This window comes from Pecten maximus, chromosome 15, assembly GCF_902652985.1.
Source record: "Pecten maximus chromosome 15, xPecMax1.1, whole genome shotgun sequence".
Taxonomy (NCBI): domain Eukaryota; kingdom Metazoa; phylum Mollusca; class Bivalvia; order Pectinida; family Pectinidae; genus Pecten; species Pecten maximus.
In genome coordinates, this window is record NC_047029.1 from 20,545,589 (window position 1) to 20,573,444 (window position 27,856).

The following is a 27,856-nucleotide window of genomic DNA, read 5'->3' on the forward strand; positions in this document are numbered from 1 at the left end:
AAATTAAGTATATCTATATAAGTTCTAACAGTGAATTCATACTAAATCGTATTACATTGGACTTACCCAGTAAGTACAAAGTTATGTCTTATCAGTAATAAAAGGGGAGCAAGGGGCACAAGCAAGGTTTTTACTTTTGGTTTTTGTTGTGTTTTTTTTTTTTTTTTTAATTTCATGCATATTGATATACATGTGTTATTTTCGATTGATTTTTCATTGAAAAGCTCAGAATGACGAAAGTCATCGCAAACGAAACCGATCCTCCTAAGATAATTGCATGGTATATGTATATATATTTAAAAAAAGAAAATCTTTAGCTGACAAATGCGCATGTAAGTTGAAGAACTATCTGGAAGGGCATCATGTCAGAAGCAAACGAATTTGAAGTTAACCTATACTATACCTCCATAGGGGGGAAATGGAGCCTATTTGTCTGTTATATTAAATATTAAATTAATCTATAATAATAAAAGACTTTATTCATGTCGGTATAGCGACTTCTACAGTAACTCTCACTGGAAATGACGATTCCTACTAGTTTGGAACAGGTTGAAATAGTTCTTCAGAATTGACGTCAAGCCCGTTAAGGACCAAGCACAAGGATCATGCCTCATCGATTTCTCCTATTGATTGGAGACCGTGGGTTAAGGATCATGCACTTGGATTATATCTCCCATTGATGGGAGACCCCAGGTAAACCGGAGTCTTCCAGGTTGAGGTGATTCCTATATATTCTGATTAGCTAGTGTCTCTCTGTTGAAATTTTCCAAGAATAACAATGTCATTTAGGTGCGAGGCCCCTGACAGTGGTCACATTCTCATAGCCACTATAAAGATGTCACCAATAAAATCCTCTTCTAAATAATATGGCGAGGTTGATATCGTCCACTACATGGTACTTTACAATATAATCCTATAGAATGTGGGTTGACTGTCTACTACAAGATACTTCACATAATATAGCCCTCGACTGTGAGTTGACTGTCTACTACAAGGTACTTTACATTATATAATCCTCGACTGTGAGTTGACTGTCTACTACAAGGTACTTTACATTATATAATCCTCGACTGTGAGTTGACTTTACATTATGTGGTAATATTTGGTCCATGGTGGTTGGATCCTTGTATACGTTTATCATTGCTTCTGATGACAATTCTCCATCTTATTGTGGAGTCCATTATAAACAATATGTCACGAGTAACACATTTAATTATTTAATGAGGTTAATAGATTCCATATTTAACATTGACACAAATGTGACATTTGTTTTATGGCATAATCATACTTGATTTAGAGACAATAACGGAATTCTCATTTATATAACTGGCTAATTATGACTGAAAGATAAGTTTTCTATCGACATTGTGATGTCGTCACGACCGTGATTGCCGGTATATGTATGACATCACAAAGGTGTCATTACACGGTCTTACAATATATATTGACCTTGATTGCCGGTATGTATGACATCACAACAGTCTTATTACACATGTTGTACGATATCTATTGACATTGAATACCGATATGTATGACATCACAAAAGTGTTATTACACGTGTCAAACGATATATATTGACATTGAATACCGGTATGTATGACATCACAAAAGTGTCATTACACGTGTCGTACGATATATATTGACCTTGAATACCGATCTATTGACATTGAATACTGGTATGTTTGACATCACAACAGTATTATTACACGTATCGTAGGATATCTATTAACCTGGTATGATATTTACTCATCAATCGAGACATGTATTTCCTTCTGTATTCACAAACTGCTGGTACATTGATGCAATATGCAAGTAGCGCTCACGCGATTAATACAAAAGGCAGCAAAGAAAAGTGGCCTTATAGACAGGTTTTTGTTATAAGGACGTGATGTTTATATACAGTAGTTTTTATTAAATAGAGGTGGCGTTTATAAACAGTTTTTTGTTATAATGAGGTGGCCTCTATAGGCAGGTTTTGTTATCTTGGTGGTCTTTACAGACAAGTTTTTGTTATATAGAGGTGGCCTTTATAGACAGTTTTTGTTATATAGAGTTGGCATTTATAGACAGGTTTTGTTTTATAGAGGTGGCGTTTATAGACAGTTTTTTTTATATAGAGGTGGCCTTTATAGACAGTTTTTGTTATATAGTTGGCATTTATAGACAGGTCTTGTTTTATAGAGGTGGCCTTTATAAACAGTTTTTTATATAGAGGTGGCATTTATAGACAGGTTTTTGTTATCTTGGTGGTCTTTACAGATAAGTTTTTGTTATATAGAGGTAGCCTTCAGAATTTTTTTGTTATATAGATTTGGCGTTTATAGACAGTTTTTGCTATATAGAGGTGGAGTTTATTTACATGTTTCGGTATGATATGGCATTTATAGATAGGTTTTTGTTATCTTGGTTGTCTTTAGGGACACATTTTGTTATATAGAGGTGAAGTTTATAAACATGTTTTGTTATGAAACGGCATTTATAGACAGGCTTTTGCTATCTTGGTGGTCTTAACAGACAGTTTTTTTTGCTATATAGAGGCGACGTTTATAGGCAGGTTTTTGTTATATAAAGGTATCCAAAATAAACAGGTTTTTGTGATATAGGCAATATTTATAGACAGGATTTCGATATATAAAGGGTGGCGTTAATAGACAGGTTTTTTCTATATAGAGGTAGCCTGTATAAACAGGTTTTCGTTACATAGTGGTGGTGTTTATAGACAGGCTTTTGTTATAAGACAGGTTTTTATTATATGAAGGTGGCGTTCATAGACAGGTTTTTGTAATATAGAGGTGGCCTTTATAAACAGGTTTTGCTATAAACAGGTAGCCTTTACAGATGGTTCGACTGGACCTGTAATTCTTATTTATGACTATGAACTTTCATCATGGTAAAAATGTTTGCGTGCTGAGGTCTTTCAACCATGTGAAATAAAACTTCAGACAAGCTAAATGTCGAAATGTCCCCCTTTATTTCAAAAATTGCATAATAAGCATAAATTACCAGCACAAAATATCGAAAATCTCACATTAATTATTGAACTAAAATATCTATTTTCCCTCATTTCGCATATCCAAAATATAACAAACAGATTTAATTTCATGTTCAAACCTACATTAAGTTATTGTTTCTATAATATAACGGTAAATTAGCTAACACCATACATGATATCCTAATAATTATACAGTTGTAATACATTTTCATTAAATAGAATTTTAAGTTATATCATTCTGTAATTTCATGAAACATATCCGAACTGTTCATTTGATATAAAAATTTTCTCCTTTCTATCAACACTCATATCAGAACTTCAGTTATTCAAGAAGTATGAGGATACTTATTGACTTGACAAACAAACTAAGTCAGTTCTGCTCCTGTTCCATCAAATTTTTCGATTTATTTCTATTAACTGTATCAATAAGAGCTGAATGCAGAATCGTTCCAGATTCATTATATATATATATAACTTAGCAACACAAATGACGGTACTGCTGCGCCACATCAGCGTTCTTAGAAAAGAACGTTTCAATGGCGCAGTGACGGTCGGCCCGATACCCTGACATGATCATTGTGGAAGTCGTCTATAAGATGATATGAATACCTGGATCGCAATGTATTTACATACATGGATACGAATTGTACATATATTATATATATAATTAACACAGGCCTATACTTCTTTTTGCATTATGTACTATACTTTATAATATTATATAAATATACATCACATACAATTTATTACAGAAATTCATTGACTGTAAAATCAGAAAAACATTATATCCAGACAATACTAGGAAAAGACCTGAATACATTTTCTTATCTTGCACTTAATTTTTCATAACTGGAATATTTTTTTCAGTCTGAATTATGGCTTTCGATGTAGTGCTCCATCTTGTTGAAGCATTCTGTGAGATCAAGTTTGAGTGGAGTCGTGTTAAGGTGAGTCCCAAAGGAGAAACAATTGCCCCCGCCCCCCACCACAACAAAACTGTGATTTCCACTGTATACACTGGTGTGTCTATGTAGCATCACAATAGCGTCCTTCTGCTGGGCCTGTAAATACAAAACACATAAATAGAAAAACAATGTATATTATATCATAACTGGGCCTTCATATATACAACACATAAAAGAGAAAAAACAATGTATACTAAATCATGTTAGGGCCTTCAGAACTAAATTGAAAGAAAGAATACATAAATAATATTCAATCAATCAAGGTATGCAATCACTTTTACAGTAACTTTGACAATAAAAGGAGCTCAAGAAAAAAGTCACCGTGACCTACTTACCTGGAGTGGAAACTCAAGACAGATGAGGGACGGTAAGTGGACAAGAGCTACCCCTGGCTGTGTGTGGTTCAAGTTCACTCCTCCAATCAGAACCAAGTATTCACCAATCACATGACTAGAATGGGAATACCTATATAACACAGGAAAAGGGAATACACTACCTAAAGACTCCTAGGCTCAGTTATAATATACAATCAATCAACATTACCTAAATGAGTGAATTCTGAAAGAGCAGTTTATCTGGTCTAGTTGGTTCAGTATTTCAACAGTTTCTTAGGCAGTTTCAATATGTCAGACAATTCGGGTAAACAGCAAAAATTGTGGGGAGAGGGTAGGGGACACCATCTTTTAATGATGGTTCAATTTAATTTGAACAAACTTAGTAGCCCTCCACCCTAAGCAGGCCCAATATCAAGTCCCAGGGCATCTTGGTTATTGAGGAAAAGTTGTTTTAAGGTTTCAAGGTCATTCATTTGAACAGATTTGGCAGCCCTTCACCAAAGCATGCTACAGGACCAATATCAGGTCTCTATGCTGCAGAGTATTGAGAAGAAATTGTTTGAAGGAGAAAGTTGAAGCAGGACGTATGGAGAGACAGACAATGAATGCCGCATCACAGTATAAGCTCAGTTGCCCTTTTAAATTTGGGCAGGTGAACTAATAACTCATCACTTTTTTTATATTCTATAATGTACAGTTTTTAGTGTTGACATTTTTTTCCATTTTAACTATCTACTAAACATCACAATCAGCTAGGCATTAAGAAATAGGTTCAAAGTACATAACTCACCGACATGACATGTTTCCTTTTAAAGCAAGTGTTTTCCATTCACAGGTTGTGAGGTCAAAAGTGTGTACAGAGTTCAAAGGTTGTAGGTTAGAATCCAGACCTCCTGACACTATGACCTTTTGACCCCAGGTTGTAGTAGAATGGGCTTGCCTGGGAACTGGTACAGAATCACACTCAGAAGAAGACACCTACAATTATTTTGAGATTTGAAATATTCAGGGGGAATAGATTCAATTATGTACTGAAACAAAGGGCAATGAATTTAGAAAAATAGACCAATCAAAATGCAGCTCAGGAAAGCACTGCTAAAATATATACCATTAGTTGTAAGTAAGCATGTGAAGGACTATTTGTTAATTAGCAAAGTCAGTAGATAGAGGATGCGAGAAATCTATTCATAGTAACAGTGACCTCTATTTTGACCCAAGGTGGTTAAAATGCAAACTTGTAAAAGATATGACTGACATGTGATTATGTGTATGAAGTTTCAGGTCAGTTGGAACAATTAACTGAATTTAATGTGCCGGGATGATCCCTGACTCTCTGGGGGTTGGGGGTGGGGGATGGGAATAATTAATTAAAGTGTACATATGTACTCAGTCATTACACAATGTATCATGAAAATATTTATAAATAAATGGTGAAGCCTTCCCAGGTCCATCCTTTGGCCATCTCTCACTCTCGTGATTTTAGGCCTAGGTAGACAGTTAAATACCAGGGTTAATATCCCATAGGCGCGAGGACTCAAGAAAGAACGAATGAAATACTAGTATAGTATTCATGGAAGAAAATGTGTCTTACTATAATGGTAAAAGATACTGCTTGAATTAAATCACTTCTTTAGTGATCCTTGCTTGATAAACCAGAAGTCCTTTTATTAGTTAGATATTTTACTGGAATAGCCCTCATTGGTATGTCAGACATCACTTTGACCTGGCTTATCACGCACTACTGACGAGACCTGTATAAGTACTGACCTTCGTCCATCTGCCTGTAGCGGTGTCCAAGAAATATCCATCATTGAGTGCAAGTAAAGTCTCAGTTCGACCTCCAAACAGGAAAACACACTCCTGACCTAAAAATCAAAGTTCATACTTGAACATTTGCAGATAGGAAAAAAATCAACAGGATTCAAAATACAAGATAATTATAGCCTAGCCATTTTAAACTATCAATAGTCATTTACATGAAATAATTCATTCTCCAGCTCATTTTTTCCCAAAAACTATATACAAATGTATATATAGAAACATATCAAGAAAAACTATTTCAACCAGTTTTCATCTTTATAATGAAGATAAAAATACAAAGAATTTCATATTTATAGTATAATTATCATACATTACAACAAGTATCCTACATGTACATGTATATTGAAATGTAGCATTTAAAGTATGAATAAACATTTTCTCTCTATCTGCTTTTCATTCAACTGAACATTGGAAAAAATCTCATGGCTATGTTAATTTTTGTATGGTTTTACTTTTAAATGAATATCTCCTACCTCCTCTGTCGACCACCAAGGCAGAATGTCTCCACCGTGGACATGGGACGTCCCCACTTTCCGTTATCACACTTATATCCACATTGAGAGGTACTCCTTCACTCACAATCTTTCCATTCTTATCGGTCTTTGTTACAGTCTGGCCTGAATTTTCCTCAACATTTCCCGTTTGCTTAGACTTTGAATATCTACCCTTTTGAACCTTTCCTTTTTCCCTGCGGTTAGAATTTCCAGTATTTTCCTTCTTTCCAGTTTCTGTACCTTGTGGATTTCTATGCTCTATCACAGATTTTCCTAACTCACAAAAATCTTGTCTGGCTTCATCTGATTTTGACATGTTATCAAAATTTGTTGGTTTTGACACCAGTGGATTTCTAACTTCACTATTTAATCCACACTGTCTTGAAACATTTTCTGCTAAATTATCACAGAAACATTCACTTGACTGTTCTGTTCTGGATTTACTAACATTTGTGTCATTATTACCAGTATGGCCAGCTTCTGTTGTATCACCAGCTTCTACCTGTTCTGATGGGGAATCACTTGATATAGAATTACCAGTCTTCAACTGTTGCTCTGAATGGTCAGAAGATGAAGTATCTTTGATGTTTGAGGATTCTGATTGGTTGATATCCAAACCAATGAAATTCAGTCTAACGAGTTGACGGCAGAGTCTGATTGGTGATGTCCTCCCACCAATGAGAAGAACAGTATTATCTTTCAAGGCGCAGATCACATGATGCATCCTGTTCACTGAAATTAAGCATGAAATAATGGTAAACATGTTCTGAATTACTGTAGAACAAGAGCACTTTAAACAGATGTATGATTCACCTATCTGATACTGTCCAATGATTTTTTGTTTGTACCAAACTTTTAAAAGGGAAATTGCCCCAGAAAAGTCCCAAACACATCCAAAAATTTGTCTTTGTTTGACCCAACAGGAACATCCATGCCAAAAGTTAGAAAAATAACATGTTATCTGCCTTAACTATAGACAAATGAAGAAACTTGCACCAAAATTTTCACCAGACGGCCAGCCAGCCGATATAAAAAGTGAAAGATTGTTATTCCAAACATAAAACAATTTTGAATAATTGAATAAAGGTCATATGTCTATCAAGACCATGTTTTAATGACACCTTGACAGTCTTTTATAAACTGGTTTGACTGTAGTTTAAACTTAAATCAAGTCTTGCTTATACACACATACCCTCAATTGTCTTTGGATCTACAGTCGGGTAATGGATACGAGAATTAAAAGTCTTCAGATCTGTTACAACAACATCAATGAGACGCCTGTGTTTGCCACCCTGCTCCCCAAAGCCTCCCACAGTCACAAAGAATCTGCTGCCATGGAGATGTGTGCTGCTATGTCCAAACCTCAGCAGAGGGTAGCCTACAGGCAGATGTTCTATACAAACATACGGCAGATCTGGATCTGGTTCATTCAGATGTTTGATGCATTTCTGACTCATATCTGTAAGAAGGAAATCAACAGTTATGTTGATGATGAAGAAATACAGGTATTTATCATAAAATTAATTAACTCATCGGAAGCTATTATTTCTACAAAGTACAAATGTAGGTAAATGAGCTGTTGGTACACAACTTCCCTCAACATCCCACCTTTATCCCTATCTACCCATTTCAGATATACATATGAATCCAATGATGATTAAATGTGTATCACTCAGAGACTTCCATACGACATGTATTTATGATTACAACAGAAAAGCTTGTTGGTGGACCTTTAAATCCACTCCCCTATTATGAAGTGTGAAGAAAAATGAGTTTTTGTGAATGTAAACTTTATTTACTTTACAACAATAACGGACCTAGTTACAATGTATATTAACTTATATGATAATTAATCACGAGGAGTTTTTCTGTGGGAGAAAACCAAAGAACCCTGAAAGAACCCATGTGGTCGGGCAGGTGCCCCGGTACTTTTCACATCTGATTGAGGAATCAAACCTCATCCGCCTAGGTGAAGGGCAAGTGTGTAACCACTGTACCACCTAACCATTCGACAGTTTTAATTGCTCATGTGGTTTGCACTTACATTTTATTTGAATCATGTTTTCTGATAACAATGAAAACAAGCTTAGAATCAGATGTACAACTATATGGGATACAGGGCATACAAATATATTGTTGTTGAATTTTATACTATAGTGTAGGGTGAGTTGCTCAGAGATAATTTTGTAGATGACAAACAGGCAGACTGATAGAAAGAGTGATCAAAATATAAACCCCCAAGTTTAATTGTAGTTGGTACAGATATAGAAGTATGTCAGGAATACTTACAAAGCTAGCACTGTAGTGTTACCACTGTAACTACACATGACATCTGACCTTAATTTGTAGAAGATTTCTGCACTTAGCCTCCATTGTAACCAACACGACCTCTAACTTAACCTTTTAAAGGTTAACGACAGTCCTCAATGAAATCATGTAACCTTGTCTTGTAGAAGTTGGCAATAGCATACAATGTAACTGCACATGACCTTTGACCTTACCTTATATAATATAAGTTTGTGACAGACTCCTAGGTAACTACATGTTGCCTCTGACCTTGTAGAAGTTTCCTTAACCTCCAGTATAACTTCATATGATCTCTGACCTTACCTTGTAAGAAGTTTCCCTGACCTCCAGTATAGCCTCAAATGACCTATGACCTTGCCTTGTAGAAGTTCCCCTTACCTCCAGTATAACCTCACATGACCTCTGACCTTACTTTGTAGAAGTTTCCCTTACCTCCAGTATAACTTCACATGACCTCTGACCTTACAATCTAGAAGTTTACCCCACCAATGGTATAACTTCATATGACCTCTGACCTAACCTTGTAAAGTTTCCCCCACCAATGGTATAACTTCACATGACCTCTGACCTCACCTTGTAGAAGTTTGCCAGAGCGTCCTATGTAGCCACACATAACCATGTAATGACCACACATGAGATGCCACTCTTCATACTCGTCAAACGGCTCCATCATTTCCACTAGGTGGCGCTGTTGGCCAGTCACCAGGGCCATATAAAATTGGTTCATGTCAAGTGCCTCTGTTCTTTCCCAGCCCTATTAAAAAGACATTGTTTACAAACATTTTTTCTAAAACTGAAAGACATATATACTGAGAATCATTACCTAAGTAATATCTACATGCAGCGAAATGTTGTATACTCTTGCTATACAAAGTAACAGTATTCTAATGAGGGGCCCTTTTACATTGACAGATCTATTTCCTACTGTCAAACCTACTGTCAAGCCTAAATTAAGGCCATCTGTATTTAGCAAAACCCTGTCTATAAAAACCACCTGTTTGGTTCCTGTTTGCATGTAACACAAGTTATTGTAAATTAACCTGTATACAAAGGTCACCTGTTTATAAAGGCCATCTGCTTGGTTCCTGTTTGCATGTAACACAAGTTATTGTAAATTAACCTGTATACAAAGGTCACCTGTCTATAAAGGCCACCTGTTTGGTTCCTGTTTGCATGCAACACAAGTTATTGTAAATTAACCTGTATACAAAGGTCACCTGTTTATAAAGGCCATCTGCTTGGTTCCTGTTTGCATGTAACACAAGTTATTGTAAATTAACCTGTATATAAAGGTCACCTGTCTATAAAGGCCACTTTTCTCTGCTTCATTCACTATTGGATGACATTTATGGATCTCTGTTCAACTGTTATTTTCTTGTCTTCCTCTAAGTCATTTGGAACCTAAGGGGACCTACATATGAAATCTGAGAAAGATCTACTATGAACTATCCTAGAAATAAGGATAAAGACTACAGCTATAACTATCACAAGACAAACCTACGTGTACTTATGAAATTCAAGAAAGATCCATGAATAAATTTCTGAGAAATAGCAATACCAAACTTCAGCTGTCATAATTCAAAATGGCCATCTATCAGCCGTCTTATTTTATGATCAGTTTCAAAATTGAACAAGCACAACTTGGGACCAAGGGGAACCTTCTGAGAAATAGTGACAACAAGGATGGTTTACGGATGGACAACATACTGAGTGATGATGGACCATGGACAAAGAGTGATTTGAACAGTAATTTTAATGACATTTCTTTGTTTCTAGTGCATAACTTTTATACATTTATACATGTATATATCAGAGCATTCAAAATAGTCGTTAAGCAAAACTACAATTAGGACAATCAAAACTTAGCAAAATGCTTTCAGTGAAAAGTGGTAGAAATATGTCCAAGGGCTTAAATAAGTATGTTTACTGATCATGAATGGCAAACATATACTTTCTCCATATAATCAGATATAATCACCAGTTTTAGGAATCGCTCCTGTTGTGATTGTATAGTGGGGAACGCAGTGATACAGCGGAGCGGTGAGCCTACCACCTGGAAATGGCGTTGCCTGTGTAAGAAATAATAATATAATAATACTTAAAAGTTTTATATATCGCTATATCACAGCAACGTAGCCATCTCAAAGTCATTCACAAATAATTACTCGTGGTTATTGAGACTTTAGTAATCAGCCAATATCTTTCTCAACTCCCTGGGAAGCATACAGCTGGAGCTGCCATTCCGGTACTAACAGCTTTCACATGAAAATTCTTCTACTCCCCTACAACATACTCATTTACAGCTGAGTCGACTGGAACCCAACAGAGTAAATTGTTTTGTTCAATGATACAGCACAGCGCTCATGCTGAGACTCGAACTAGGGACCCTTTGGTCACATATTCTTTGACCTGCATCCTACCACTAGACCACAGAGTCCCATGTAATAGCATAAGTTTCCATGACGAAGTGATGACCATATGTTTTATAACCTAATATTATACTAAACAAAGTTTTAACATACAATTAAATTCTACATAAGTACAAAGTTTTAATATTGGCAGAATACTTCCCATTTAACTATCTAGAAAAAGGTAGTAAAACTGTCTAAACTGACCCTTAAACCCAAGAAAACCTGTGTAATAAGAATCTAGCACTCTGTTTAACTTGACTTGCAAAATATGTATAATTCATTATGGAATCAAAAGGCCTCAGCTTATACAGTTGATTAAATGCAATAATACGACATGGACAATATATAGATATTTCCCCGTACTTACATAAATAGTCCAAAGGCATCATTGGGATGTATCTGTAAGACAAAATATATAATGAATTTAATCCATCACCTCAGAATTAGAAGTTTCTATGATGGCAATACATTCCAGTTTCAGTATGAAAGACAAAATCTTAAGGTAATTTAAAGATTTTAGGATCCAATTTCTTACCTGTTCATACAAAACGAACACAGCATTGACAAATGTTTCCGAGGCCCACTTCAGGACAGCAGAGGAACTGGAAACAAAAACAGCCATATACCAGGTAAAACAATGCATGTAAGTATGTAAATAACTCCTTGGTTTCCTGTGTGTGAACTGATGAGTTCATTATTTCCCCTTTTGTATAATTAATATCCATTTAAATCAGTTTACATAGTTTACATATTTAAAAGTGAAAATTGTCATTTCTTCCTTTTTCTTTTAAAAATTAAATTGTATGCATTGAACATTGAGTATCATGTGCATTTTTTCTGAAAATGATTTTTAAAATACAATATTTTGATATTAGTCCATGTGTTTAAAATTTATGTTGCTATGAGATATATCCATATGCCACACATATGCCTTTGTTTACAAACAGCAATTGAACGTGAGAATATATATGGAAGGAATATGTTAGAGAAAGATCTTGAGGGTTTGATAAAGGAATCTTAATCCTCAGGTGAGATTTTAGACATTTTGAACCCTAAGAACCCCTGGGGGTGAGATTCCATCACATAAAGTCCTCAGGATAGGGAGAGATTTGATTTGAAAACTTCATCCGCTGGGAGATATATACAGTAGAGTGAGAACACATGGAGACAGCAGGATGATTGGAGTAGAGGGAGAATGACAAACAATATGCTTTGTAAATATTGATAAATCAAACAAGCATACTGGGTATTGCTAATGCAATTTCAGTCCCCTACCGGCCATGCCAGCTATTACACTGTAATAATTTAAATGATTAAAACTTTGATTTTCCAAAAAAAATAATAGTAACTGTATCTCTTGACCTTGACCCAACAACCCTGACACTCCAACTTGTCCAAGATATTACATTCCTTTATCATTGTGTGAAGTTTGATCAATATTCCTCAAAGAGCAAGCATGCTGGCCGTATTACTAAAGCAATACATGTCCCCTACCGGCCCCCGCTAAAAAAAGTAACAGTGACCTTGACCCAAAAACTCAAACTTGAAATATAGGTACTCATACTGAAGATACATACCAACTTTCACCAATATACCTTGAAGCATGGCCAAGAAAAAAATGCGGAAAACTGAGTGGATGGACAGACAAACAGACAAAGCTTCTAGAGCACAGACAATCTTTGGTGTTATACACGAAGTATGTACAAGACGGACGGAAAGGAACACCCCCCCCCCCCCTCCCAAGTTTCAACGGTAGGAGACTAATATAATAAAGTACTAAATGTATTAAACTCAGTCATAAGCTTGAAGCAGAGTAAGACTGACCAGCGGCGTGTCATGTAGGTGAGTACACACTCAGACAGCAGGAGGGTCGGCCGTTCAGTGTCCACCCCACAGTGGGTCAGTACAGCCTCGAGGGTGTTCAGCTGAGTCAGATCAACACCAACTAGGGTGTATCCAGGTGTGTGTATCTCTATCAAACAGAAAGTATACAAATGATTAAAACAAAAATTACAAAAAATTCCAGATTAAAAGCAGCAAAATTCCAACATTATCACTCTGAAGGCTCTGATCAAACTGTCCTACTTAAAGAATAACAAGAGGGACAGGGTGATGGCACCTAGATTTTAAACATAAAATTAACAATATAATTATAATACATGTTTTATAGCATTTTTATCAAAATGCTGTAAACCCACACCTATTTATAAAACCCATCCCCATATATCGTCTGCAGTTCAGTAAGAAACTAAAAATACTGAGAAATACTTGTTACTTGCTCTGCGATTGGTCCATCCCCTTATTTAGAGCCAAAGTTGATTGCCCTCCCCCACCAGCCTGCTGGGCTTGTTATTGTTTTAGTATGGTAAAAGATATTAGAAGTACCCACCTATTAGAGGATTCTGATCAGTATTCTGCTGATCTAGACCGGGAATGAGATCACCCAGGACATCCTTGGCCTTGATAATTGCACATTTTCTCTTTACCACCTCAGGAAAATCAACCTGTCATAATAAAAAAATAATCCATTTTACATCAATTGTGAAACAAATCATATCAACTTTCAATATATTAATTTATCTTGTTGGCCTGGATGGAAGCGTGCAAGGACTCTTACTGTGGGAGGAAACTCCAGTACTCGGATAAGTTCTGTATGGTCAGGCATAATAGGGTGAAATGAGAGTGGGTTACCAAACATTTACCTGTCCTAAGTTCTGATAACCCATCTCTTATCACAGTTTATTCTGTGGGCTTTTTGGGGCTTTAATGGACCAAATTCTCAACTGAAATGATTTCATATTTATGGTGAGCCAAATTTGCAATATTGGCAGTTAACTCCTGAAAAAAATTGTCCCCCTTCACCAATTTTCTTCTGAAAATGAGACAAAAACGCCTCCTCCCTACCCAGTCAGAAAAAAACCCTGCATATCACCAGTGTTTCAACAACATGTAGCAATCACTTGTAACTATCAATTCTAAGTAAATACTGATTACAGTTGAATGCAGCATAATTAAACTGTGTAAAGATATTTAGAAATGAGATTAGAACACAACAAGCTAACTTTCAACAATCACATTAGTATATAGTGATCCAGTAACAGAACTCGGGCAATGTTATGTATGAAGCACACTATCAAAATATAACTCAGGAACAATTTAACATACCTCATAGAATGAAACGTTTTCCAAACTGTCTACAGCTTTAAGACGAAAGTATGCTGAATCAAAGCCAGCTCCAAGGGAGATAATCTGTTTTGGTCCTTGATGCGAGGCCAAGAATGATTTTAGGATATAATCTATTGTCACAGCTCTGATGTAGTAGCCCCTGTAAGAGAAAGGTAGTTATAGTATCAGACTTTGTCAACCACACACTTGGACAAAACAGCAGTGGGAAGGTTCAACTCAGACTATTTCTTACATAAATCATGTTGTTACTCATATTGAAAGTTATATATTAGTTTACATACATATCCCACTTTAAAGTCTAATCCATCTCACAATTTTATTTCTACAAAACCAATTTTCTTGACAAAGTCAAAGCGACTAAATTTGAAAAAATCACTGTTGAGAAATAAGATCCGGAATAATTTTTTTCTTAAAACATAAAAGTAAGACTTTCCCTTAACTCTTTCAGTACCATTGTTGACTATACCATGAACAAAGAAAAGATACAAATTTGACCTTGACCTTTGACCAAGTGACCTTGGCCTTTGATCAATAGAGGCCAGCCACATTTTCTTATCTATAGGATCAGAGATTGTCATTATGGCTGTTGCATCTCCTCTCTGAGTTACATCATTAAACTATCCAAGCTAAGGTATGTTAAATGTTATATAGTATATTCCTTTAATTTTCATGCAAAATATACTTATGCATCAACTGAAACATATAAATCACTGATACCTGTGGATAAGTGGTGCTCTCCTTGTGACCTTAGATACAAATTCCTGGAGGTAGACATCATCAAAGTAGCCTATTGCGGCCATGGAACATTTACTCACTATGGAGTTGTCGTTGGTTCCTTGGACCTGGATAAGGTAATTAAGCTGTTACCAATGTTAATTTGTAAAATAAACAGATACGGAAATTACCATTGAAAGTTCTTTATTTGTTCTTTGTAAGATTGATCTTTTCTCTCTCTTTTTTGAAAATTACTTATATTGACATAAATGATGTACATCGTGTATTGTGTCAGTGATGGAGAGAGTATTAACAAAGATTTACTGTACTTCAGTTTTTCAGTCTCAACATATATATATATTGAACATGCATGTACAACTAGCATCAATGAAGAAACCACAAATGACATCTTGGAAATATCAATTCATAGATACATTTCTCAGGAATGATGATAACAAACAAACTTCATCTGTCTAAATCACAGATGACATGGCCTGTTACTCATTTTGTTTGATGATCAGTGTCAAAATTTAACATGCACATGCACCTACATGTAGGGACCAAGGGGAACCTGCTTACCAGTATCAAATCTGATTTGATTTGATCAAACATTCAACATGCACAGACATTGGGACCAAGGAGAATATACATACAGTGTACCCTCGACCTATCGCCACCCGAATCTACCGCCACCCTCGCATACCGCCACCTACACCCCTAGAACGGATTTCCCTTCTATATAATTCCCTCGTTAAGTTCGCCACCCTCGCATACCGCCACGTTCATAACAATACAAATGTCCCAAATCCCTATATATTACCCTTGACGATACCGCCATCTTAGTCCGTTTTTTCTGTGATCGAGGAACTCTTCTATTTATAGAATTAGGGTATTTCCTTTTTCACAGGTAACCTAGTTATACGCTTGAATGAGTTTCTATCGCTCAGGTAGATATATGTATCGATGTTTATATATGTGACATCTACACACAGATATGGTTTGATTTGTAATAAAGCATGACTGATATCTGCTCAATAAGTGTTCTTATTTATGGTATGAATGATTTGGCTTCGTCAGTCGAGATGGAAACTCCGAGACGAAAGCGTGTTCTTCGGACTTGATCCAGTGCCGTCTAATTTTCAATAAAATTCGACAGATTGTAATTATAATAGATGGTATGAGACAAAAGCAAATTAATGACTTTTTTCAGAAATTACATATGTAAATGTGTATTTGTAAGCTACGAAATGTACGGTAAATACCATGGTGTCTTATATGTTAACTCATTGTGTATTTATTAAAACGTTGGTACAACATTATCTTTTACTGTTGTAATTTTCATGATTCGATACTAACGCCACCCTCGTTATACCGCCATAATTGACACGGACGAAATGTGGCGATATAACGAGGGTAGACTGTATATGGAATTCGAGACATCTAGGATTATTGAGTATACCTTTTGAGAAATAGTGGTAAGAAATATTTACGAATGGCTGACAAATAAGCCACAGACGAACAGCAATTTGAAAGAAAATCATTGACCAGGTATTAACTAATGCCCATCTATAACACTGCACAGACGGCAATAAGGAACATAGCCCGAGTTTCCTCTGGTCCTGACACCATGTCTGGTGTAGGGCAAGAGGAAACTCGGGCTACAAGGAACAGTTTACAGAACTTGAGCAATATTCTATATTAGTACCAATTTCAGCATAGCTCAAGTTTTATATTTTTCATAGTCATGTAAATTAAAACTGACCATAATTGAAGTTTCTTAACATTCTGATTGGTCGCTTATTTACTGTCCGATCTATCGCGAGCTTGTTATAATAGTCAGTTTCAGAACATTAGGCCTACATGTATCTACGCCATGAGTCATGTCACGTAGAATATATTTGACAAGAAAATCTATAGTAAATAGTAAAACCAACAGCAGTTTCTCGGCGACTTTTACACGTCTTGTGCTTCTTATCATCTTTCTTTGGTTCTTCAGCCATAGCTAAACCGGTGATATATTTGACTTTATAAAGAAAATGTGTGTAAAAGAAACGATTTTGATCAAGTTACTTTCCCCATGGAGGCAGCCATTTTTAATAAAATGATTAGCGTCGGATAAACGCTTCCATTGGAAGCGATTATATTAAGAGCGTCAAAAAGACCGAGATCACCGCAAATTAAACAATATGGCGCCACAGCAGCTATGAGAAATTGGTTTGAGCATTGGTAATGCTGTTGTAAACCGTCATTATGGCTATGACTCCCGCCAAATTGGACCAGCAAACTATTCAGGACATCAGGAATTTACTATGGGGGCCGGGATTGAAAGACGAAATATTTACAAGATGGACACAAGGTAAATCTGCCCATGCCAATCTGACACCCCGACACATGCTGACCATGAAGCCAATGATATCGATGTGATATATATTAATGTTAAACAAGTTAAAAAGAATAGAGCTAAATACTGTTATAGGTATCTGGTTCATATGTTGAATAAAACTTCATAAACATATACATTTATACTGTCTTTCTTTGATTCATGCAATTCATAATATAGTCTACATGCTTGAATCATACAAAAATAAATGCCAATGCCAGGATTCTAAAAATATTCCCTCGTTTCTATATAAATGATTAATTCATCAGGAATTGTAAATAAACACAACCATGTTTCTTTTTTAAAAGGTGACATAAAATCTTGGTGAAAATCATCTGTCAATTAATCTGAACAATAGATGCCAACCTGATGCCAAAGTTTCCTCTAGATCTTCAGCTTGCAATATATAGATTCCTTCTATGTATAAACTATAGTCACTCTTAAAGTAAAAGTCAAAAGAGTGCTCAAGTGTGACATGGTTGGGACTACATTATGTGCTTATCATATTTGTATTCTTTCCTTTATATGATGGTGCGTAGTGGATAGTCAGCTATATACCATTATTAACGGGTTTAGCATCTACTTTTATGGCCTTTTGGCCTTTCAGTGGATGTAACTGAGCACTGTCAATTACATCAGACTGCCTGTTCATCAAAATGTCTAATGTATGTAATACATGCTGGGCCAATTAGGAGGAAACTCAGGCTAGTTGTAATTATTGGAAACATGTAATGTAGGCTCAGTGATCTATATATTTTGGTTACTATTATGTTGTTTAAAAAGAAACTGATGAGTAGTTTCTAACATATTCTTTTTAAATGAGATTTCTTTTAATTTGCTTTAATTCATACATTTGTAAGTGTGCACATGAATGTACAAAATAATTACTCTTCACTTAATTGTAGCCCTACATGTACTTTCTCTTAGTTTTATATTGTAAAAAGAAAAGGAAATGCTGGATTTCATTGGATATAATGTAGCATAACTGGACCGGGTTGATTATCGGGACCGGATTACTCAATTGGTAGAGCATCCGGCTAGTTTTCTGAGGCCCCGGGTTCGAACCCTGGTCTGGCCATGCATTTTTCCTCTCCTAGCTGTTACATATATGGTGCCTAACTAAATACCCATGGAGGTGGTATAGGGTCTCTTGTGTGTCTTTGGGGTCGAAGACTTTGTTGAAGGAGGAAGGAATGTAGCAGACCTGGACGGGGTCGATCATCAATAACCAGGTAGCTCAATCGGTAGAGCATCCAGCTTGTGTTCGGAGGTACTGGGTTCGAACCCTAGTCTCGCCATCCATTTTTCCTCTCATATTACAATATTATACATAATATTTATTGTTTATTTAAGAAATAATTAACGATGATTTGTGTATTATTGCAGGATATACAACGAGGACGGGGATATTTTGCAATTGAATTAATAACGAAGGCCGCAGGCCTGAGTTATTAATTAAAATTGCAAAATATCCGAGTCCGAGTTGTATATCCTGCAACAATACACGAGTCAAAGTTGATTATTTCTATTCTACCATGTACTGTTTAGTTCTGAGATCGACCTCTTTCTAATAGAAAAACAGCAAAGAAACCCCGAGAAAACCTTGTAATTTATTTCTTGAGTATTGCATTATTTGTTGATGAAATATACAGGCAATACAGTACTACGATCAAGAGCATCTATCATATAGCATTGATTTTGAAAATAAAAAAAAAAGGATAAAAAAAGAAGAAAAAAAGGGGGGGCATCCGTAGGATTCGAACTCGCGTCGTGATAAAAATTTATTGAAAAACTAACCCATTAGCCCACTCAGCTATGGTAACCTTTTATAAAATGGGTGAATATTAGATATATAAAATTGTTACAGCCGTGACTCCCGACCGTGTATTATTGGCACGAGCGTGGGTTATTGGAAAATAATACATGGTTTTAAACCAATCAAAACTGGCGTTGCATAGCAAACATGGTAGAATAAATTATCACAAGCTTGTCAAGTGTCAATACCTCAAATGTTTATAAATGGTTATTATTGATACATGAGGTGAGTGCCAGTTGTTTATTAAAATATTATTATATGTAGCAACTTATAGTTGTATATTATGAATTCATATAGGACTGCTTAAGATTACACGTATCACCTATATATAGCCACTAAGTTTTTGTGATGCCTATTTATAACAGGACTTTTTTCAATATTGATGAGTTTGATTGATTTTCAGGATTTACATTCAGTGAAGATGAGCCAACAGCCTTAGTACAACATGAAGGAGGTCCATGTGCAATCATTGCCCCAGTGCAGGCCTATGTACTGAAGGCAGCACTTTTCAAAGATAATCCACATGAGGATATATCTGCAGTCACAGGTGAAATTGTTTCCCTTTTTTTTACATATAAAACAACGGTTATTTCATCTTAAAACAATTTTACTCTGTTAAAGGAAACACAATGTGATCAGTTACTATTAATCAATTGCAAAGTACAATTATTCAATGAGTTTCCTTCAAATTTTACAATACTGAATAAATCCATTTACTCTATACAATAAATAAAAAAGAGGTATTAAAACATCACAACCTTCACCACAAAAAAACAAAATAAAAAATAACTTTACTGTTCAATTCATTTTTTTTAGAGGAGGAAGCAAAGGAATTATTGTGTGCAGCTCTCACACAAATCCTTATAGATGTCACTTCTGGTACGTACAAAGTTGTCTCCCTTGATAACTCTTCCTCGGAACAAAACACATCCAATACTCAGGAAGCGTCAACATCTGATGCAGCAGCAACTGAAGAGGAGGATGGGGAAAGGAGTCCAAAGCGTCCACGATTGGATGAGGACCTTTTCCATTCACGACTCAGGTAGATAAAAATCTGTTAATGATTTATCACAGTAAAACTGGTTTATATCAAATTCTATAGGACCAGAAGAAATAGTTTGTGATGTCTGAAATGCTTGATAGAATTTCAAAATAAACAAGATTGAACTTAATTCACAGATGTTATGTACTTCGCAATAAGTTTAAATAATTTGTATAAAGCCTGTTCTTCTTAAGAACCTTTTACTGAATGATTTTCTTTTTTCATTTGTTATCTTTCAGGGCTTTTTCTGCAGTTTTTTTTTCCCAATTGAAATTATTTCATATTTAAGCCAAATTCCCAAAACTTGCAGTTTACTCCAGAAAAAATCTTTCCCAATTCACCAAGTTTCTTCCCAAAATGAGACAATAAGGCCCTTTCCCAAAACAATGAGATAAAGCCCTGTCACTGTTTCTGTTTACACATTTATAGGAATCCTACATGACTTTTATACTGTTTTGGTTTTGGTATCAGGTAATTAACGGATGATTTTACACGTTGTAGATGTACCGAGTGTGACTTTATTCTGTTTTGGTTGAGGTATCAGATTATTAATGGATGACTTTACACCTTGTAGATGACTTTATACTGTTTTGGTTTTGGTATCAGGTTATTAACGGATGATTTTACACGTTGTAGATGTACCGAGTGTGACTTTATTCTGTTTTGGTTGAGGTATCAGATTATTAATGGATGACTTTACACGTTGTAGATGACTTTATTCTGTTTTGGTTGAGGTATCAGATTATTAATGGATGACTTTACACGTTGTAGATGACTTTATTCTGTTTTGGTTGGGGTATCAGATTATTAACGGATGACTTTACACGTTGTAGATGACTTTATTCTGTTTTGGTTGAGGTATCAGATTATTAACGGATGACTTTACACGTTGTAGATGACTTTATTCTGTTTTGGTTGAGGTATCTGATTATTAACGGATGACTTTACACGTTGTAGATGATTTTATACTGTTTTGGTTTTGGTATCAGGTTATTAACGGATGACTTTACACGTTGTAGATGTACCGAGTGTGACTTTATACTGTTTTGGTTGAGGTATCAGATTATTAGCGGATGACTTTACACGTTGTAGATGACTTTATACTGTTTTGGTTGAGGTATCAGATTATTAACGGATGACTTTACATGTTGTAGATGTCTTTATACTGTTTTGGTTGAGGTATCTGATTATTAATCGATGACTTTACACGTTGTAGATGTACCGAGTGTGAAGATGAAGAAGCTCTCAGGACATGTTTAAAATCGTGCATTCCAGATTTTACAAATGAATTTGGTGTTTTATTACATTTATATTCTGTAGTATTAACTAAGGTGAGTGGCTAATATGAAATGTTTTTGCCTATGTTGTTTAAATTATATACACTGTATATATATAATTTAAACCATTTGTTTGATTCTCTTCTTCATCGCAAGATATAGTGGTAATCTGTATTTATTATACTGTAATAATACATATTTTTTATGTGGAAGCATTCCCCAAATTTATGATTACGCTAATTCAGATTTTTTAAATTGGAGCATTTCCATTTTTTGTCAGATTATTGTAGTTGAATAACCGAAAAAATACAACTTTTCCAACCCGATTAGACAATTTTTTTTAACATAATTTAATAGAAAATGGTTTTGGTTTTTGAGTATTTTAACCCTAATAATGAAATACCCTGTTAAGTATTATCGGATTAAGTGGAAGGTACTGTGCAAGGCCATGTATATACAAGGTGTACTGGCTAAGAGAAAAGATTTGGTTTGGAATTTAAAAAAGAATTGAAAGCTAAAAATAAAAATTATGTTTAGTATGAAGCAAGCTTAATTCAGATTTCGTTTGTTAAAGTTTTTATCAAATTTATTTATTTTCAGGGAATAGAACAAATCAAAAATGAGGTTGAAGATCCGGGGGAGTCTTTAATAGATTGTATACATGGACATGGAAGGTAAGTACCATAGATATATAGTAGTCTTTGTTTTAAATAGTGATTGGTGGGGGTATACTCAAAATTCCAGGGGATGTATTTATGTACAATCTCTCTGTAAAGATGAAATTGAGAAATTGAACACTTGGATTTTGGAAGATGTTGTGTATGTGTGTGTGGGGATGGATAATAATATATTCAAAATAACATCCATTTACTCAATAAGCAATGTTATGCAGGATTCTCATTCTCCTTTTCCCCTCAATTGCTATAAATACTTTCTGAATGGAAAGCCTTCTGTATAAAAAAAACCTTGCATCTTAAGTGTTTTTATATTGAATATTATAAAATTTGTCTATTTTTGATTGGATATGATGTGTTTAAGTATTTATCCAACGTCATTCAAGCAAAAACAAAAGTGTGTAGAATGGGATGTATATATGTGTGTGGGGTTATTGTGATTAAAGAGTTATCTGCCCTTTGTTTTACATTCATAGTTTAATCAAAGATAGTTATCTACCCTTTGTTTTAAAGCCTGAGTCTGAATAAAAAGAGGTATCTGTCCTTTGTTTCACAATCAGAGTCTGATTAAAGAGAGTTATCTGCCCTTTGTTTCACAGCCAGAGTCTGATTAACCTGTTCCTGAGTGGCAAAGCTGTGACAAATGTTTGGGATAATGACAAAGAAGTCTGTGGTCTCAGTAAGTCTTACACATTACTTATACAGTATGTCTATCTTTTTTCCTGACATGACTATATCTACCTCCTTAGGTTGACTTTCCTCAAACAAAATATTTCACAACAAGATAGCTTAATTAAGCCATTTTAGTTTACTGCAGTCCAAATAGTTTGACTGGTTAGACCAGAATTGTTTTGTGTATGGAAGAACGACAAACCTAATCATGTCATATTGATTTCAGACCATCGTTCACAGAGACCTTCAAGGCTTGTAGTAACAATGATAATTAACATCAGCAGGTTTGTTAAGGTTTATACCTTAAATGTTGCATTTAAAAAATTGACAAACCAAATTGTCCATATAACAAACACCTTGTCTTTTGATGGGTCTGGTCTTGCAGTCATGTCATGACATTCATTGATGGAGTATGTACACAAACAGACTATAGCAGAGTTGCTTCCCTTTATGTAGTCTGGGTTACTTCCCTTGATAGAGTTGAACAGAGTATAAAAATAGTCCTTAAATAGTATAAAAATAGTTCTTCATCAAAGGGTATACTGTATATATTTCATCTAGTATTTCCTTAAAGTTCAGAAATTGGCTTAATTTAAGGGATATTGATGAAAAGGGCCATACTGTGATTTAACTGCTTGGATCACAAATAATAAATGCTGTTTGGCTATGAAAAAAAAACTTTGTGATATTTTTGATGATTATTACAATGGAAATGTTTAATTCATCTGACAAAAATCTAATTAAACTTTTGATTTCAGAGCTTCATGGAATACATCGACAGGCCACGATAGGATTTCTAACACTACTAGAACACATGCGATACTGTGAGGTGAGTGTATTTACACATATTCTGATGAGGTGTTGACACTTTATAGTAAAGCTTTAGGCTGCTTAGATGTGAAGAAGTATGGGTCACCTGCTTGACCATAAGGTTTTTCCCGGGTTCTCCTGTTTCCTCCATTACTAAGGTCCCTTACATGCTTCCATTGGAGCCAACAGGATTGATTATTATAAGCTGATGTAACCCGTTTCACAATTAATTTGTTGATATTAGTCAGGAGTGCTGATGATCAGAATACTGATGTTGGTGTCTTTGCCAGAAAACTGTGACCAAGTTTCGTGTCTTTTACAGGTTGGATGGTACCTCAAGAATCCACGTTATCCAATATGGCTACTTGGAAGTGAGACTCACCTTACCGTGTTGTTTTCTAAGGTTTGTGTGAGAAATCTTAAGTACAAAGTAGTGATGGGAATTGGTTGAAATTTCCTGATTGGTCATCAGTTTTGTCCATCAAATGGGCTAAATTTTGACAGAAAGAAAATAATTGTTTCAACATCCGAGTTTTCTTTTTTTTCAGGAGGAGAATCTAGTTGTGAGAGAATCCCCCCATCTCAATGCTAAACAGATATTCCAGTCATTTGATCCTGAAGGTACGATTCTGTTAATGTGATTTAAATCTGCTTATCAAATTATTATAAATGTACATTTGATTTTGGCATACTGAAATTTTAGCACCTAACCAGATTTAAACAGATTAGTGCAATGATCAGTGATGGAATCTGGAAATGCTTGCAACATATTTTCAGGAAAAAGCCTTCTTGGCTTAATCTGGAAATACAATTTTTTTTTTTAAATAGAGATATTTTTTAACACCAATGAAATTTGTATATGAAAGTATCTTTCCTTCTACGTCTTTAGACTTCAGGTGAATGTCAAAATGTTTTCTTCATAAGTAAAGCTCAGCAATATCCTCTCTCATGATTGTAAATAATTTTTATTGTTTTGAATTTGACAGGAAATGGCTTTATATCTACGATTCAGCTGGCAGATCTAATGAGTGCCTTAAATTTGGTGTCGGAGAAAGAATAGTGAGTATTATTCTGAAAGTTTCAAGATGCCTTGTGGAATTTTGGATGTCTTTGTACCGTGCAATCTTCAAGTAGGCAGCATCAGATATTCTTTTTGTTTTTTAATTAAAAGATTTCATGTTTTTAGATTGACTTTTAAGGTATTAGAAATATTTGTATTAATAATCAAAATGGCTGAGAAACAGGAAGCCCCAGGACCACCGGAGTTAAACAGCAGTACACTGAAAAGTGACCATACTGCATTATTGTTTATTATTTTCCAAAATATACTTCAAACTTGGTAATATAGTACCATATTTTCCACAATTAAGCCCACTTCTTCATTTTTGCAGAATCATAAATTTTAAGATAGTAAGCTAAAAGTGATTTACCAAAAGCCCTTCTGCAAATTTTCTGCTAGGCTTCTACACGAAAGGAAGGGGGCATATTTGAGAATTTTTACACTATTTAAGGATAACTGATAGTTCTGGCATGGTACTAGAATAATGATTAATCATATATTTTTTGACCCAACTGATTGAGTGAGCAGTGATATACGTTTTGGTTTTTAATTTTAGCTGTATTGTTTTATTTTCAGTGTCGACATTATGACCACTAAGCTGGATGCTGAGAGTCTGGGTATTATCACCATGCACTGCTTCATGGAAGAGTTCTATCCAGGGGAGAGCACTAGCGATACTCCGCGATCCTTTACACTGTATCACTATAATGGACTCGCCAGATCATGTATAGATAATAAGGTAACAATACACCATCCTTACGACCTCGTAGTAGTTGTTTAACCATATTTTTCTTCATTAATTAACCAATTGTTCTGGATGGAATGTGACGGGTCTCCTGTGTGTTTTTCAGTTTGAGGTAGCCACTATCTACTACAAGGAGACTTTACCTCAAAATTACCCAGGCTGTTCATGGGGCAATAAACCAAACAAACAAAAATTCTAATGAACACCCATGTTTTTAGCCCACCATCATCAGATGGTGGGCTATTCAAATCGCCCTGCGTCCGTGGTCCGTCGTCCGTCCGTCCGTCCCTCCGTCCGTCCCTCCGTCCGTCCGTAAACTATTCTTGTTATCGCTATTCCTCAGAAAGTACTGAAGGGATCTTTCTCAAATTTCATATGTGGGTTTCCCTTGGTGCCCAGTTATGCATATTGCATTTTGAGACCAATCGGAAAACAACATGGCCGACAGGCAGCCATCTTGGATTTTGACAATTGAAGTTTGTTATCGCTATTTCTGAGAAAGTACTGAAGGTATCTTTCTCAAATTTCATATGTAAGCTCCCCTTGGTGTCTAGTTATGCATATTGCATTTTGAGACCAATCGGAAAACAACATGGCCGACAGGCAGCCATCTTGGATTTTGACAATTGAAGTTTGTTATCGCTATTTCTGAGAAAGTACTGAAGGGATCTTTCTCAAATTTCACATGTAGGCTCCCCTTGGTGCCTAGTTATGCATATTGCATTTTGAGACCAATCGGAAAACAACATGGCCGACAGGCAGCCATCTTGGATTTTGATAATTGAAGTTTGTTATCGCTATTTCTGAGAAAGTACTGAAGGGATCTTTCTCAAATTTCATATGTAGGTTCCCCTTTGTGCCTAGTTATGCATATTGCATTTTGAGACCTATTGGAAAACAACATGGCCAACACGCAGCCATCTTGGATTTTGACAATTGAAGTTTGTTATCGCTATTTCTGAGAAAGTACTGAAAGGATCTTTCTCAAACATTTTTGCAAGTTCTCCTTGGTCTGTAGTTCTGCATGTTGCATCTAATTCTTGGGACCAATAGGAAAACAACATGGCCGACAGGCAGCCATCTTTGATTTTGACAATTGAAGTTTGTTATCGCTATTGATCAGAAATTGCTGAAGGGATCTTTGTGAAATTTCATTTGTAGGTTGCCCTCTGTGCCTAGTTATGCATATTGGATTTTGAGACCAGTCAGAAAACAACCTGCCCGACAGGCAGCCATCTTGTATTTTGACAATTGAAGTTTGTTATCGCTATTTTACAGAAGGTAATGAAGGGATCTTTCTCAAATTTCATATGTAGGTTCCCCTTGGTCCCTGGTGTTGCATTTTGGGACCAATCCGAAAACAACAGACAGCCATTATCGCTAAATCTTAAATTTTATGTATAGGTTCCCCTTGTTTGAAAAGTACTAGAGGGCTGTTTCTGAATTTACACAGATTAGTAAGACTTAGAGGAAGGGAAAAGTAGAGAAAAGATCAATCTGACATGGAGCCTATAAAGACCATTCAATGGTGGGCGCCAAGATCCCTCTGGGATCTCTTGTTTTTTTTGCTCTGTCATAGACATTTTCTGTCCTAAAAAAATGTTTTGTCAATTTAATAGTCATTAGACAATAGATATTCGTTCAGGGGTAAAATTGTTATATGTTTTTTTTGTCAGGTGCATTACCAAAGTGGCAAAGCTACAATTCCAGAAGAGCTTGATGTCCAGATTATCACAGATGTGTCAACAATGAAAATGTGCTTGGAAACAAAATGGCCGACAATTGAAGTGACTTGGAACTCTAATCACATACCGTCACTTAACTAGAGTTTGCTATGGTGCTTAATCTCTACCGGTTACTTTGGTAAATGTCATTTACTCTTGAAGTTGGCTCTCTGTTATAGCACGACAGTGTTCTCTAGAGATATCCCACAGTGGGGGAGGATGATTTATACAGTGTTGTAGTGGAAGGGCTTTATGTCATTTTGCGGGGGCAGGGGGGGGGGGGGGGGGGGGGGGGGGCTCTTTGTATTTATTACTGTCAGAGGTAAACTGCAAAACTGGAGAATTCCAATTGGGAAAGTCGTCAGAAACTTGAGAATTTTGTAATTTTACTTGAATTTAATCATTTCTATTGTTAAAACATCTGTAATTCC

The 27,856-nt window shown here is 35.6% G+C and overlaps 2 protein-coding genes across 3 annotated transcripts; one reads left to right on the plus strand and one right to left on the minus strand.

The window, feature by feature from the left end:
• Nucleotides 1–2,948: 2,948 nt before the first annotated feature.
• On the minus strand, nt 2,949–17,314 carry LOC117343841 (tRNA wybutosine-synthesizing protein 4-like). Of its 2 annotated transcripts, XM_033906374.1 has the most exons (15): nt 17,160–17,314; nt 15,229–15,353; nt 14,491–14,650; nt 13,715–13,829; nt 13,150–13,297; nt 11,861–11,927; nt 11,693–11,724; nt 10,893–10,983; nt 9,488–9,668; nt 7,800–8,066; nt 6,587–7,339; nt 6,060–6,157; nt 5,083–5,270; nt 4,293–4,422; nt 2,949–4,053 (listed from the first exon to the last, which is right to left on the minus strand). In XM_033906374.1, the coding sequence occupies exons 1-15, from the start codon at nt 17,223–17,225 to the stop codon at nt 3,856–3,858; spliced, it is 2,619 nt and encodes an 872-aa protein (XP_033762265.1). In that variant the 5' UTR covers nt 17,226–17,314; the 3' UTR covers nt 2,949–3,855. The 2 variants fall into 2 exon arrangements, with proteins under 2 accessions (XP_033762265.1, XP_033762266.1); XM_033906375.1 differs by lacking the exons at nt 2,949–4,053; nt 5,083–5,270.
• An 83-nt stretch (nt 17,315–17,397) lies between these two features.
• On the plus strand, nt 17,398–27,689 carry LOC117343774 (ubiquitin carboxyl-terminal hydrolase MINDY-3-like). Its single transcript, XM_033906266.1, has 12 exons — nt 17,398–17,581; nt 19,825–19,968; nt 20,238–20,463; nt 21,680–21,794; nt 22,341–22,414; nt 23,014–23,093; nt 23,845–23,915; nt 24,219–24,299; nt 24,445–24,517; nt 24,883–24,955; nt 25,533–25,695; nt 27,378–27,689. Exons 1-12 carry the CDS (start codon nt 17,476–17,478, stop codon nt 27,525–27,527), a joined length of 1,356 nt encoding a protein of 451 aa, XP_033762157.1. The 5' UTR covers nt 17,398–17,475; the 3' UTR covers nt 27,528–27,689.
• Nucleotides 27,690–27,856: the final 167 nt, after the last annotated feature.